Source organism: Pleurodeles waltl, chromosome 3_1 (genome assembly GCF_031143425.1).
Source record: "Pleurodeles waltl isolate 20211129_DDA chromosome 3_1, aPleWal1.hap1.20221129, whole genome shotgun sequence".
Classification (NCBI taxonomy): domain Eukaryota; kingdom Metazoa; phylum Chordata; class Amphibia; order Caudata; family Salamandridae; genus Pleurodeles; species Pleurodeles waltl.
In genome coordinates this window covers 1785956035-1785971909 of record NC_090440.1, presented here as the reverse complement: position 1 = coordinate 1785971909, position 15875 = coordinate 1785956035, and the positions used below count along the sequence as shown (strand labels likewise).

At 42.8% G+C, this 15875-nt stretch overlaps 1 protein-coding gene across 4 annotated transcripts in view; it reads right to left on the bottom strand.

The window, feature by feature from the left end:
* The window catches only part of PGAP1 (post-GPI attachment to proteins inositol deacylase 1), a 764579-nt gene that overhangs the window by 707784 nt on the left and 40920 nt on the right, over window positions 1-15875 (bottom strand). For all 4 annotated transcript variants that reach the window (XM_069225850.1, XM_069225846.1, XM_069225848.1 and 1 more), the window contains exon 2: window positions 15708-15861. In XM_069225850.1, coding sequence (XP_069081951.1) covers window positions 15708-15861 — 154 coding nt within the window. The remainder of the gene's footprint in view (window positions 1-15707; window positions 15862-15875) is intronic.

Sequence of the window (15875 nt, the reverse complement as noted above, 5' to 3'; positions counted from 1 at the left end):
TTTACACATCACAAGTGTGCCTAACTATATACTTTTATCTGACATTACATTCACTGTGTGCCTAATCATATTAAAGGGTGTGAAACATTTAAACGCATTAATGGAATGTAAATATTGTAGAGACTAAGAGATTTATACATGTGTGCGTTAATGTTGGCTGAAATATGTTTACATTTATTCTTTACTCATGTTTTACACTTACACTTCAAGTTATATTTGCATATGTAATCATGTATTCATTTATTCACAGTTGATTTTTCAGGTTACAGGATTCCATGTATAATCATGCATTTGATGTGCATATTAAGTGCTCTGTAAAGTTAGCCTGACTACAGGCCTTATTTGAAATGCATTTTGCTTTGCCAGCACGTTATCTCTTCTTTACAGGTTTATTATTATGATTTTCCTTAGCTAGAGAAAGGAGTATTGTTTGTATTATACTGCAGAAAGTGAGGCTTGAGAAGAATTTGGCAACAAGCGTGGAGACTAATGGTGAGAAGAAGCCTCTTGTTCATTGTGTACCAGGAACAACAGATGTTCAAGGTTGCAGTTATTTTCTTAGTTTCAACAGGATGGAAAAACTAAGGGATGATCTTATAACTACTCTATGTTTAGGAGAGAGAAGAGAGGTTTATTTATGGAACGCCTATTTCTTATTCTCTGTTTCTGTACTCCTGTGGCTGTTACGATTTTTTATCCTATACTGTTAATAGCTGAACCTATTGAGATATTTCAGCTTGCCGGCTGTATTTCTATATCTGTCAAACATATTTCTGGCATGTGTATTTAGTGAATGGATTATTAACCTGAAATAAATCCCTGTTAACCACAGTTATTGATTTCTGGTCCTTATTGTAGAATCACACTGGCTTCACAGGTCTGAAATGTATTATTGATGTTTACTCCCTTTCAGTGCTTCACGTCAACCAACAAAGGTCCATACGACCAATGAGGAAAAAAATCTTTGACAACTTTACTAAGAGATTGTGGTATACTTCCCTGCACTCTGTCATTCCAAATGAATACATACATTTTGTGTAAAGCTCTATTTGTAATATGTCCGGGCCTTTGCAGATCTTAAACTAACAACTAATGGCCAGTATTTTTCTCTTGGAAAGGAGACAACCCTACTTGTGGCATGCATTTACAAGGGCCCTATTTACCAACCGTACTGCTTAACCAAGTAGATTTTTAGATGCCTAAGGAGAGGTGTGAAGCAACCCATAAAGATTTTCTTGAGACCTGGACTCCAATTTTAATGTACAGTTGGGCCTATCACTGGCCCATTGTATTGGCTTTGTAACTATCAGTAGACATTGATGTTCTCTAGTTTTGTAAGCATTGTAGAGGAATTGCATCTACCATGCCTCTGCTAGGATTTTAACTGGTGGAACAGGCATGCGAGCTAGATAGCTCTGTAACCATGTTTCCCCCACAGCCATTCAAAGCAAGCAGAATTGTTTTTCTCTGCTAACTGTTAAAGCTGATAAGGCTTTTCTGAGTGAATGGCTTGCAACTAGCCTACTCTGACAATACCTAATTTCCACAGGTGCTTTACGCCATTCAGCTCTGTCTGGTGTGCTCAACACCATGTGTAATCCATGTCCGTGTTGGGATTTCTGTGCCCTGCTGGTTTGTAACTAAAGGCAATTTCAACTAAACAAGCATCTGTGCAAATTCTTTAGTGTGTTTCTTGGACTGAGCTGTCTCAGTGTGGCAGGTGCCTAAACACAGGACAGGTGTCACATCTGTATTTAATTTTCCATTTCATTTCTTTTATCTGGGCAGATGGTGCACGTTAAAACTATATTTTGTTTGTCTGATAGTACTGATTCTCCAGGTGGGGAGGCAATTTTGAGTCCTGCATCTCAGTGGCATGTCATGCCATAAGCCACTGAGGACAAACCAAACTGGCTCGGTAGTCAACATTGGGAGAGGAGGAATTGGAGTACTGGAGGGCATGCTGCCATGTGTAGCGTCTTCTGGTGGCATGTCTATGACCTTCAAAGCACCGAACAGTCTGTTGAACCACCTTTGGAGAAAGCTTAAGTTGCCTATGAGCTAGACCTTTGGATCGGTATCTGAATTTACTGAACTGATAGGGAAACTGTTTCAGTGGTGTCAATAAGACCAAAGAGCATGCAGTAGCTTGGCTGTCTTTTAAACTCTCATGAGCAAAGTCTACTTTGTCCCAAAAGAGTCTGGACTCATTGAAGTGCATATCCATTAGGGACACCTGAACATCGATAAAAATACAGTCAATCTCATCCATGCATCACTTCAAAGCATAACGTTCTTGCCAACAGCTGTACAAAGGAAAGCCAGGGAAGGTTCTGCAGGACAGCTGGCATGATCTCACTGGCCATATGTTAGTTAGCATGAGTGTACCTACCCAGCAGACAAACAGTATGTATGGATCTGGGAGCCGGGCTCACAGACGAAAACGTTCTTTTGCAAAACGCATTAACCCCTTTGGTTTCCTTATCTGTAGTAGTTTTTAGGAAGAAATTGGGATTGTTCTTAGTAGATGACTACACCATGAGGCTCTCCAATGTAGGGTGCTTAGTTAAGAAGTCCACATCAGGGGGCATAGGCATATGTAACCAGGCTACTGGCAGACAGAGAGGTGGGCAAGCATAATGCTTTGACCAGGTAGCCATCAGGGCATCCTAAAGTGGCAGCAGGTGCACAGGCATTGACCAGACCACCACCGCAAACTAAGCACTTTCTTCCACTGGTACCTTATGTGATGAGTCAAATTCCATCTAAGGCAAAGTATCTAGCCCAATGCATTTTGTAAATCCAAGTATACTGCGTCATCAGTACAGTGAAAGGGGAGTACACACCACTCTCCTCATCATCATCAACAATGTCCTGGGGAACCCTATTTGGTCTTGTACAGGGTCAGAGCCGTTTCCAAAAGGAGAGTGGAGCATCAGCTGATATTGCAGCAGAGACACTGAGTAAGTCAGGCTGCATAATAACCAGTTGCTCTTTCATGATCTCGTAGTATGACATCGGTTGAGCTCAGTCAAATGTCTGTTTGGGATCCGACATGGGAGTTGGCACAGGATCTTCCATCGGCCTCGGTGCAGCTGGAAAAAGTGTGGATCTTGGGGCTTATGTGTAATTCTATACAAAGTTGGTACAGTCCATGGGGATAGACATCATTGTGTGTAGGACCCACTGGTGGTAACTCAACTGGAATCCTCTGTGGGTACATGGGGCTCGAAGGCATACCAGAGGATGTCAAGATCACACTAAAGATATACAGCATAGCTCCCTTGAAGGCAGATATCTGCTACAGGGTTAATGACAGCCCAGGGATCTCGGACACAATGAGGCCAGCTAAGGAATCGGTCCCAAAACTTGGGAGTTGGATGTTTATATTGACACCCTTGCACCTTCTATTTGGAGCTAAACTGGTGGGGGTGAGACCTGGACTTCCCACTTCATCTTTTTTAAGTTTTAGCCTGGACTTCTACTTACATGGAGACTTTGAGCAGGAAATGTATACTTCTTAGGAACGGCCATGAGGCCTGTGCTTCGACTTGGACCTCTTCTTATGTTAAGTGATGTAGAGCTTCATCTTTCGGTCATGGATTGCCTCTTGGTGCATGAAGGCATACATGTTGCATGACTTAGGACTAGTGACAGGAGACCAGTAACTAAAGACAAGCCTTGTGATAGGTCCATGAACAATATCTGCTTCTTGCAGTCCTGGCACAGTTTAACGCCTGTAGGTTTTAAAAAGGACATCATTTCATACCACATTGTCTGAAATCCTTTGGAAGTAGGGAATGGAACCCCAGACCATCATTGGAAGGCGCAGAAGGAAATTAACTAACATCAGTGTGCAGGTGTGCCCTTGTATGTGGCTCTGTTCTATCATTTCTGGCGCAGTGTGGAGCAGCACAACACCATCTACTGGTGCACATGAGCACTTCTGTTAAAACTCTATAGATCCAATCTGGTATCTGTGGATATTCTAGAGGTGAGGAATCTGCAGTTAGAAAATCTATTTTTAGGCCATGCCTATTGGATACAGCAAGCTTTCTAGTTACAAAAATTCTATAGTGGGCTTAGCAAGAATTTACATTAGATTACAGCCCACCCATTGCTTACCATTGGTTGGCTTTGTTGTTACTCTCATTTGTTTGGTTCTTACTTAGACTTACTTAGTCCTAGCTTGCAAACTTGTATTTGTCCCTTCCATTGAAGCATAGGCTCTTTACCACCTATTGGGTGGCTTGCTTCTATCCTTCCCCTGCTCACAATTAGAGAACTGCATTTTTTTGCATACTATCTCCTTAAGCATGCAAGTGTTTTCCAGCTCTCTCCATTGTGTTCTTCTTTCCCCATCAACTACCTGCCCTGCTGCTCCAAATTTTTCTCTCTCTCTTATTACAATCCCTGCCCTGTGCTTTTTCCCTTATCAAGCCCCAACAGCCCCACGCTCTGTGTTGCTTTATTGCACGTATGATCCTCCCACACCCCGCATGTTGATCCCTCTCAAGTGCATCTTTTCCCCTCCCCCATATGCTCACAGCTATCTCCTCGCCATCTGCTCTTCCGTGGTCTCCCAAACCCACTGCCTTTTCCTTTATTTCTGTAATCTGAATTTTTCTTGGGAGAAGAACAGTCAGCAAATACATCTTGGATTGGTAAATAAAAAATAAAATGGGGACCGCATAATTTTTAGGCACGCATCTCCAGTAACCCAAGAATGTGCCTACAAAATGGCAGGTTGCTGTGGCCGCATTATCCCACATTTTTTTTTTTTTTTAATTCATGCCATGCAGAGGCAAAGCCAATAGGTCTCCAAGGCAAAACCTATTGACTTTGCAAATACTTGTTCCAAAAGATGACTTTGGGACTGATTTACAGTTTGGCAGCGGGCTTACTCAGTCACAAAGGTGAGGGATATCCTGTCCACTGTATTACAAGTTCCATATTCTATAATGGAATTGTAATATTGTAGACGGGATATCAGTCACGTTTGTGACGGAGTAATGCCCTCACCCAAACTCCAAATCAGGCTCTTTGTGTTATTTCATGGTAGGTTATTAAGTGAGCCAGTCTTCTGCAACAAATGATAGCTGTTTTATCTAATTCCTACTCGGACCTGGAAGATGTTGTGCGACAACCAGCCTAATGATATCTTAGATAAACAGCCTAGAGATAGGCTGGGCTTGCAGAGATAGCAAAGCATTGCTAATTCTCAAAACTGCATAGCTACAGTACATCCAATACTTTCATGGGATTGTTTACATTCTTGCTATGGAGGACGATTAAGAAAGACTGTCCATCAAAATCATAGGTTATTTGCAATAATAAAACTACTAATAATGACTATTATATGGTGCACCGTCCTTGAGCTTAACTACAATCATTTATTATTTCCCTGTACACTGGCACTTTTTTGCATGAACTTTAGAATAATAAATGGTTGAGTTTCTACTGTCAGGTTTAAAACTTGTGACTTGTATATTATGCACAAGTATCTGCTGACGGATCTAAATTAGACATCGTACAAATGTACAGCTGGAAAAGAAGAGAATAAGACGTTATTTTCTAACTCTTCCTCTTTCCATAGAATGATTAGGACTGACCTATCACAACTGAGCTGAAACACGCCTCACAGTCCTTATCTGACAATCTGCCATTAACCATCAAATGTGAGCAACAACTGGTACATTTCTAGTGCAATTAATACCGTTTTACTATTTTACTTACAAAGAGCCCAAGGTAATGATTCGGATCTAAAATTAACAAAGTCCCTGCGTCTGTATCGAAGTAGAAAATACGAACTGAAAGCCAATAAGCCTCACCTTTAATGTGTTCAAACCTTTTCACTTAGTCAATATGTTTTCCTTTCATATAAGTTATGGTTAAAACCATTTTCAAATGAGGTGTGTGGTAAGAGCCAGCTTTCCGGTACATTGTGATGTCAGTCGTCCAAAGTAATCAACGTGCATTTTCAAAACGAAGTCACTTCTTTCTAAGCAATGTATAGGCGCTAATTCCTTCCTTCCAGAGCTCATTATGGCCCAGTTGTTGTAACCTTTGTCTAGTATGTAGTGTAAAATAAGCTGAAAAACATTATAAAGAATAAACAAAGCTCCTGGGCGTACTTATAGAACATATGTAAGGAAAGAAGCCACAGATGTGTAGACATTAAAATGACTTGCTTTGACAACACTTCATGATTTGATGCTTCACCTGGAGACCGGCTCAATTCAAGTTAGGAAGTTGTAAAAGGACATACACACTTACACGACAAACCGTGTTAAACCAAGTGACTTGTGTAACATATTATTGTGCATCAGAAACAATTTCAAAACCTGATAAAATGTACATTAAGAAACAGGTTCCCAATGTGCACCCTTTACATTAAAGGCGTTAGAAAAAGAAAATGGGCATGGGTTAGCATCAGCCTCTCTCAGTGTCTCATGTTACAACTAGGCAGCAGGGTCCAAAGTCCCTTTCACTGAAAACTGGTGAAACAAGGCCGTGCTTTAGGAGTAAACAGAGCAGACAAACTCCATTCACAAGGCACCTCGGGGTCCACAATACAAAATAAGAAATAATAAGTAGAACTTATGAGCGGTTATAGTGCGATTATAAATGGACTGAAAGATCACTTCTCAAAACACAAACAAGAGTCAAAACAACAGTAGGTGCTCAGCGTGCACGTTCTTACATTGTTAGTGAACTTGAGGGAAAGATTTTCAACACTACATACATTTGGTATTCGTGACTTCAGTTTATTTACACTTTGTATTTCATAGTAAACAACAGTAATTTAGAAGTCTTTTGGAAAGAACGTGTTTAAATCTACAAATGTTAGAGCTTCAGTCATGCGGGCTGCGGCAATCAGCCAAAAAAAAACAAAAAAAACATTAGTATACCCTCTCGGATGCTCCAACAAATTGGTCACTGTTGTGGTTTATTAAGCCACATTAAAAATTGAAAATGGAGAATGGTTAAACTTCATAGATTGCGACCCACTCGTTGCAACTGAGACTGACACATCTGTAGGTCTGGTTCAGCTCTCGGTCACAACAATCCTTATCTTACTCCTGCTGGAAGGAGTAGAACCAGATTTCTAGATGCACTTCTGATCAGAGCTCTGCTAAGCGCAAAACCACTCTTGGGAGCCACTGTAGCTTCAGAAAGCAACACCCTCCTCTGGAAAGCCCTTGCAAGTGCTCCTCTTGAGTGAAGGGGAACATTTTGGCAGATCAGAATGTTGCGCCATAAATTTGTCACTCACTTTAATGATGTTTTGGGCTACCGTTTTAATTTGACATTTATTTTACTTTTTCACTTGATGGATGTCATTTGCTTTGTTGTCACTGATGTAAAAGTATGTACACCATCACTTCTTGTGGTGTCATCAAGTATGCTAATTAGTTCTCACTCATAAAAAAAAAAAAAAAACTTGAGAGCTCTTACTACGTCAGCAGCAAGCAAAAACACATGCTCCTCTGGAGAGTGTCCTTAGTCGTCGTTGCAGTTTCTTGAACAGGGCCGCTGTTCTCAGGAGCTTCTTGGTCCTTTAGATGCAGGGTAGTCCTCTGAGGCTTCAGAAGTCGCTGGACCCTTTTGGATGTGTCGCTTTTGCAGTTTTCTTCGAAGTAGGGAGACAGACCGGTGGGGCTGGGGCCAAATCAGTTGTCGTCTCCGTCCTCACTGCAGGCCTTCAGATCAGCAGTCCTTCTTCTTCTTCTTTGGGTTGCAGGAATCTATCTTCCTCGGTTCCGGGAGCCCCTAAATACTGAATTTAGGGGGTTGTTTAGGTCTGGGAGGGCAGTAGCCAATGGCTACTGTCCTTGAGGGTGGCTACACCCTCTTTGTGCCTCCTCCCTGGCGGGAGGGGGGCACATCCCTAATCCTATTGGGGGGAATCCTCCTCCTACAAGATGGAGGATTTCTAAAAGTAAGAGTCACCTCAGCTCAGGACACCTTAGGGGCTGTCCTGACTGGGGAGTGACTCCTCCTTGTGTTCCTCATTATCTCCTCCAGCCTTGCCGCCAAAAGTGGGGGCAGTGGCCGGAGGGACGGGCATCTCCACTAGCTGGGATGCCCTGTGGCGTTGTAACAAAGGGGGTGAGCCTTTGAGGCTCACCGCCAGGTGTTACAGTTCCTGCAGGTGGAGGTGAGAAGCACCTCCACCCAGTACAGGCTTTGTTCCTGGCCACAGAGTGACAAAGGCACTCTCCCCATGTGGCCAGCAACATGTCTGGTGTGTGGCAGGCTGGCAAAAACTAGTCAGCCCACACTGGAAGTCGGGTATGTTTTGAGGGGGAATCTCTAAGATGCCCTCTGGGTGTATTTTACAATAAAGTGCACACTGGCATCAGTGTGCATTTATTGTGCGGAGAAGTTTGATACCAAACTTCCCAGATTTCAGTGTAGCCATTATGGTGCTGTGGAGTTCGTGTTTGACAGACTCCAAGACCATATACTCTTATGTCAACCCTGCCCTTACAATGTCTAAGGTTTTGCTTAGACACTGTAGGGGCATAGTGCTCATGCACATATGCCCTCACCTGTGGTATAGTGCACCCTGCCTTAGGGCTGTAAGGCCTGCTAGAGGGGTGACCTACCTATGCCACAGGCAGTATGAGGTTGGCATGGCACTCTGAGGGGAGTGCCATGTCGACTTAGTCATTTTCTCCCCACCAGCACACACAAGCTGGCAAGCAGTGTGTATGTGCTGAGTGAGGGGTCCCCAGGATGGCATACGACATGCTGCAGCCCTTAGAGACCTTCCCTGGCATCAGGGCCCTCGGTACCAGGCATACCAGTTACAAGGGACTTACCTGGGTGCCAGGGTTGTGCCAATTGTGGAGACAAACGTACAGTTTAGGGAACGAACACTGGTGCTGGGGCCCGGTTAGCAGGGTCCCAGCACACTTTCAAATCATAACTTGGCATCAGCAGAAGCAAAATGTCAGGGGGTAACCATGCCAAGGAGGCATTTCCTTACAACTTAGTTTCGACATTGTATGGGGAACCATCAGCTAGGCTCAGAGTTAACGGGATGGTGACTGACGCTTTTCGTATCACTAGAGGCACCAGGCAGGGGTGTCCATTGTCACCACTTTTGTATGTGCTCATGGCAGAATCCTTGGCGTGTGTGTTGCGGGCGTACCATGGTCATCATGGCCATTGATTTCAGAATTACACTCTTGTGCTCTCGGCTTAGGCAGACGACACGTTATTATATATCAAGGACCCGCAGCGCAATGTTGCACCAGTCATCCGGGAGATCATAAAGTACAGCACTTTTTCTGGCCTACGGGTCAACTGGAGTAAGCCTATTGTGTTCCCCCTGACACCGGTGGATGTAGGGTCCCTTCTCAGGTGTGAGGTAGGTTCAGTTCGGTACCTGGGTGTCAGGGTCCAAACAGATCCTAAGGTAGTGGTGGCAGATAATTATGATGCTGCGCTTAAGACGCTGGCAGGGGACGTGGAGAGGTGGATCAGGCTATCGCTATCTCTGATGGGCCAAATGGCCCTCATGAAAATGGTAGTGCTCCCCAGGTGCCTGATCCTTTTTCAGAACAACCCTATGTTGCTGCCGAAGGCCTATTTTGCGACTTTGAGAGCGCTACTCATTAAGTTAGCATGGGAAGGTAAACAACCACGAGTCAAGTGGCACACCCTGACTCTTCCTTACGAGCTGGGTGGACTTACTGCCCCCGATTTGGAGTCATATTGTATGGTCGACCATGCTGCATTCGCCAATACTTGGATCCACGGGTCTCACAAGACTCCTTTTTTTAAAATAGAACCTGATCTGGAATCCCCGGTTCCATTACCGAGTAAAATGTTCCACATCCCGAATAGGTGATATGGAGAGTTTGCATCTCTGAACTCTATCACACAGGCCTGGCATGGACTGCTATACAGACAGGGAGCAGCCCTGCTGTACTCCTCGCATGTGCCCTTGGAATGGTGTGCGTGGTATGTGTTTTGGCGAGATAAAAGCTTGAAACAGGCACTGCGACCATTGAATATCACCACTATGGGTGACTTGTTTGGTGAGGGTGTCATGAAGACATGGGACATGATAAAGGAGCGGGCGAACGAGCCGACCCCATTGTTCCAGTACCAGTTTTACAGAGCAAGGAATGCTATGGCAGCGCTTTTGGGGGAAGATATGCAGGAGCACCCAGATATGCAGGCCCTATCCATGTTAGTTATGGATGACCAGCCCCGGCGATTAGTGTCCCATCTCTATGCACACATACAGAAGGCATGTATACATGAGCTGACGAGAGCTAGACTTGAGTGGCAGGGGAATTTGGGGTAGCAGCTAACAGATGACCAGTGGTGCTATTGCTGTTCTTTGACCCGTACGATCTCTTTGAATGGTTGGCACCACTTGATACACTTCAAATACATTAGCAGGGTATACTACACCCCCCTCAAACTCTACAGATATGGACTTCACACTGATGCCAATTGTCCTAGATGTGGGGATGGCCAAGCGGGCTTCTTTCATATGTCCTGGGCCTGTGCTGGGGTACAGTGCTTCTGGGGGTTAGTGTTCAAGCAACTGGAGGGAACTGGTGGGCATCAGCTGAGTCGCGAACCGGTATTGGCGCTACTGGGCTAGGACAGAAACTTACCAAAATCGATTCGGTGGTTGGTGGCTATTGGCCTGCTACAAGCTAAACGTCGTATAGCCATTGTTATGCTATTAATTGTGTTTGACCACTGACTTTGTGTTTCACCACGGCGCACTTTAGTTGTTCAATGTTCACCAGTAGCACATTACATGTTGTATTCAGTTTAGCTGCCTATTGGCTTTAACATGGCATTAGACATTACGTTCTGTATTCAGTCTAGCTGCCTATTGGCTTTAACGTGCATTAGACATTACATTTGTTATTTAGGTTAGCTGCCTATTGGCTTTAACGTGGCATTAGACATTACATTCTGTATTCAGTTTAGCTGCCTATTGGCTTTATTGTGGAGTTCGACATTGCAGATGAGACATTGCAGATGAGCTGTGTTTTTCCACATGGTAGACCAAGCTGTGTTTTTTTTCGTATTTTGAGTTCACACCGAACCCTAGCGTGATAAGAGAGCGTATATTTTGTGTTTATCCTCTTTACTCAGCCTTGGGAAGGAGCGAGGTTTAGGAGATCTGGCCAATCTCCGATGGCTTGTTTTCTTCCCAACTCTGCATGTTTTGACTATTAGATGAAGGAGCCTGTTAGCAGGCTTTTTCAATATAAAACGGTGTCCCTGGGCAGCAGCAAGGGGGAATTTTCTAAGACTTCAGTCAGGAGCGGACGTCAGCTGCCTGACCTCCCATTTGGGTGGAAAATCTCTTTCTCGCAGTTGAACAGGAGTCATCAACTTGCAGGCATGAGAAAGATGACGAACAGTGATAGGCCCTACGGTGATGAATTTTGACTTTTATTCTTTGCTTTGAAGTTATGCTATAATATAATCACATATATTTGCCGTGTACATTGCAATTGAGAAGTACTTTGATATATTTTCCTTTCATTGCTGTGACTACTTTTAAACGTGTGCTTCCAACCTACTAATCTCATCTCTCAGGAACCTTGTGGTGAAGTAATGATAAATGTTTTCTTTAAACTAAGAAGTGCATTCCAGAGGAGTTTTGTCAGCTCGGTCATAAGATAAAGGAAAGCAAAACAAGCCATGCGCTGGGATCGGGGTCCGGTGCCAACTGTGGAAGAATGGCATAGGGAGATGGTGTATTGTAACACGCAAACAGATGCTTACAGTGAACTGCTTCCCCCAACTAGTAGGCCTGCAAAGCACTGGGACATTTATAAGCAATATTTGATTGGTAAAGAAACTGGTGAGCCGGAGCGTATGGGAGCACATACTTGTGTGGGGGGAATGGTCAGATATGTGTTGTACAGGGGTGTGGAATTTATTAAAATATCTACTTGTCCAGGGGACAGGTTGCTTCTCAAATCTACTTGTCCTGTATAAAGATCTACTTGTCCCTTTGGTGCCATGTAGTGTGGTGCCAAATTATGTCAGCAATCTCATTATGTAAGAGCTCTGATAATAGCCTCTCTGATTATGCCAGGGCTACTACCACAGTAGGGCTTGAATACTTGCAGTTTCAATCCCTACTGTAGCAATTTCCTTATTTTGCCACCTTTCTGCAGATCTGCATACTGGGGCTGGGGGAAGCAGTAAGCAATAGTTCCAAGGCTGGAATGCCTTTGAGTCTGCAAACCTACTAACCTGCATATTTTAAAGATTTTCACCAGCTTCTCTCTAATATTTTCCCATAATAAGAAAGGTTGGACATTTACTCTTGACAATGGCAGAATTAGAACTTCTTCCAGGGTTGGGAAGAAAGTGGCTGGAGGGAAAATGAACTTGTAAATGCTCAATAGATTTTCACATGAGCAAATCTACACATGCGTATTTACCCATGCTAAAATACAGTTCACAAATATTTTATAGGGGTACGACATATACCATGGGTGCACTTTTGTGACTTTCTTTAAGAATTTGCCGCCACATGTAGGTTGGTTCAGATTTGCGACTCGCAAATCCGAATGTAGGATGGTGTCCCTGACACCATCTGTGATTCGCAAGGGATTCGCAAATGCCCACCTCATGAATAATCATGAGGTGGGTCGCAATTTGCGACCCCCTTGCGAATGGCGGCCCTCACAGCGATGGTGGCCTGCTGGAGACAGCAGACCACCATGTCTGTGACTGCTTTTCAATAAAGCAGTTTTTTTTGTAATGCAGCCCGTTTTTCTTAAAGGAAAACGAGATGCATTACAAAAAACGAAAAATGAAACGTTTTCGTTTCATTTTTTCAGAGCAGGCAGTGGTCCGCAGGACCACTGCCTGCTCTGATTTTTTTTTTACAGTGACATTCACAATGGGGAAGGGGTCCCATGGGGACCCCTTCCCTTTTGCGAAAGTGTTAGCACCCATTTGAAATGGGTGCAAACTGCGATTGGTTTGCGCCCGCGTTCGCAATACAATCCTACATTGCACTGCGAGTCGCAATTAGGAAGGGAACATCCCTTCCTAATTGCGAGTCGCAAACCCGTTTTGCGATTCGGTAACCAGGTTACCGAATCGCAAAACTGGGTTTGTGCATCGCAATGTGCTTTTTGCACATCGCAAACAGCGAAAGTCGCTGTTTGCGACATGCAAAAAGCTACCTACATGTGGGTCTTGGTCCCTAATTAGGTCTGGTGTTAACAAAGACATTTTGTTTTTATTAAACTTCTATTTCTCTCTCTTTCGGCTGGCTTTACTGTGAGTGATCGCATTCTGCTTTTCCACAAGGAGCATATTGGCACACAAAGTAGTTTTGTTCAGTGTCAGGAACTACAGTGGCAATCAGTGACGTAACGAAACTGGAGGGTGCCCCTTTGCAAAGAACATGGAGGAGCCCCCTCTCCAGACTCACTCAGGGCAGGTGCTGGGCTGAAGGGGCCCCCTGGAGGGCGGCTGCGGGGCCTTTGTTATGCCACTGGTGGCAACGTGTGCTTTTAGAGTTCAAAAACATTTTGGGGGGTTTTTGCCAGTGTTTGTTACAATGTTGAGGGCCTGGTAGCTCCCACAACAATAAAGTGTTACAAAAGCCATGTCAAAACAAGACACGCATTGATGAAACTAAAAGACTTATAAAAATATGTCAGATCCGTTGGCTTTGTCAGTGTTTGTTTACTTTCATGCTTCCCATAATCGTGTTGAAAATGGTTACACTGATTTTCCATTAGAAATATTTTTGGGAAATACTAGCATGCATCAAAACATTTTACTAAATGACACTTCATTTGCATCTAATCAGAGAGCATTCTGGGAGCATTACACTTAGCCTCATAGCCTAAACATTTCAAACATGTGTATACACGTTTTTTTTTTTTTGTACTGGAACCAACGTCAGTAGTGAAGTGTGACCTTAAAACATTTATTTTCAGCACTCACCCTAATAATGAAGGCTTTCAAATAATGAACCATAAATACAAGTTCGAACAGAATGATCTTTTGGAAACACATTACCTCAACTGCAGAGAGTTCCACTCTCTGTAAACAGGCAGCCAAAGGGTTTGTACTGCAGAGGGTTGGGCCTCCTTGTCCCAAGGACAAAGTAAACATAAAAACTTGTTGCCCTTGACCCCAAACAAGATGTCCCGGGCGTCGGGCTATAGGAATTCCACATCCCTGGTTGTACAATGCCCAGGATATTCAAAACTGCAGAGCTGTGGAGACCCCTACCGTGGATATCTGGATAACTGATGGAACTGCATAATTATGCATGATATGTCAATGTTTACTGTATGTTGGTGCAATTGCTTTTTATATTTGGAAGTGTTGAAAAGCATAAATAAAAAGTATTTTAAAACTATGTAGGATTAACCAGAAGCTGGCTGAAATAACGTTAATAAGTGCAGACGAAGATTTTATTAAAACAAACCTAGAAGGGCGGCTACAAGCTCTTATGCATTTCCAGCAAACGATTATGCTTCACCACAACCCTTGAATGATTAATTTTGCATTAAAAGCATGGTCTCCAGTAAAACCCATTTAAATATAAGCTTTTGCTTAAAGTAGTCTGCTATCCTTTAGGAATAATTGCACTTACTAAATGCACTTAGAAGCAACCTTGGGAAGTGCCAATTTAAATTACAGAGAACTTGCAAGCTTACAAGCATGTACACCAGAGTACATCAGAGCTGTTTGAAGCTTACGGCTGGCAACAGCAGTTAAAATAAAACAAACATTTACATTTAGGAAAATGCCCCGAGCTCATACAAGTTTACAGTATTAAAATGTTTGGTTAAAACCACACAGTGAACTGCTCAAACACAAATGGTGGTGAGGAGAGTGTTGATTCGAGCAAAGCAGTAGCATACAAGGGTGAAAAAAAATGCACTCACTGGGGTGCTGAAGAAAATGAAAAAAGAAGTTCCCTGAATGTAAGCAGTGGAAGAATGCATACAAGTCAGCCAATCAAAAGGATGGTAAAGAAGCAAAGCTCCAAGGGAAGGACAAGTATAAGAAAAGAAAGGAAACTTCATTAAATAAGAAACAAGTAAATGAGATTGTCAAGAACGCAAACAAATGGCAAGCAAAGGACTGTATGTTTTGGTATACTCAACAAGAAATCTTTTACAGGCAGCTAAAAGTTGTCTGCTAGTGAGACAAACAAAAATAACGTCGATGTCACATGCAAAATGTATTTTAAATCTTCCCATGACTAAATGCAAGTATAAAAAACAAAAGTGACTTGGTCCGAAAGCTGTCTATGTTTAGAGGTGCCATTTAAAAGATTCTAAGGAACAACCAATCAACAAGCCATATACGGAAAATAGCAATTGTCACACTACACAATTTACTTTACGGTTGAATGCACTTCATTGCTTGTTAGAGTACTATGAAAAATATATTTTTAAGCCTACTCTGTAAAGTATATTATCTGTAGGGAATACAACTTGCAGCTGTAAAAAAACAAAAAAAAAAATGAAACAAAAAGGCATCCTTCAGAATGCAGGTGTCACTTTAATGGCAAGATTAAGGGATAAAAGAGGAACATATTATTTAAAACACATTGTTAACTTGGAATATTCAGGCTTTTATTTAGGGTATATTATTTCTCTTTATGATTAAAACATGTGTACACATATCCTTTGCATTATAGATTATTCACAATTTAACTGAATTACCTTGCTTGTAACTTCCAGCATTCCCAGGGAGAAAAAGTATTGGAATTCCAGTTAATATCAGATTTTTGTTCTCTTCGGCATATGTTCCTTCACCATACAGGTATAATTCGTACATTGGATAATGCTTTGCAACTTTCTTTGGCAGTTTAATTTTCTGCAATGTGAAAT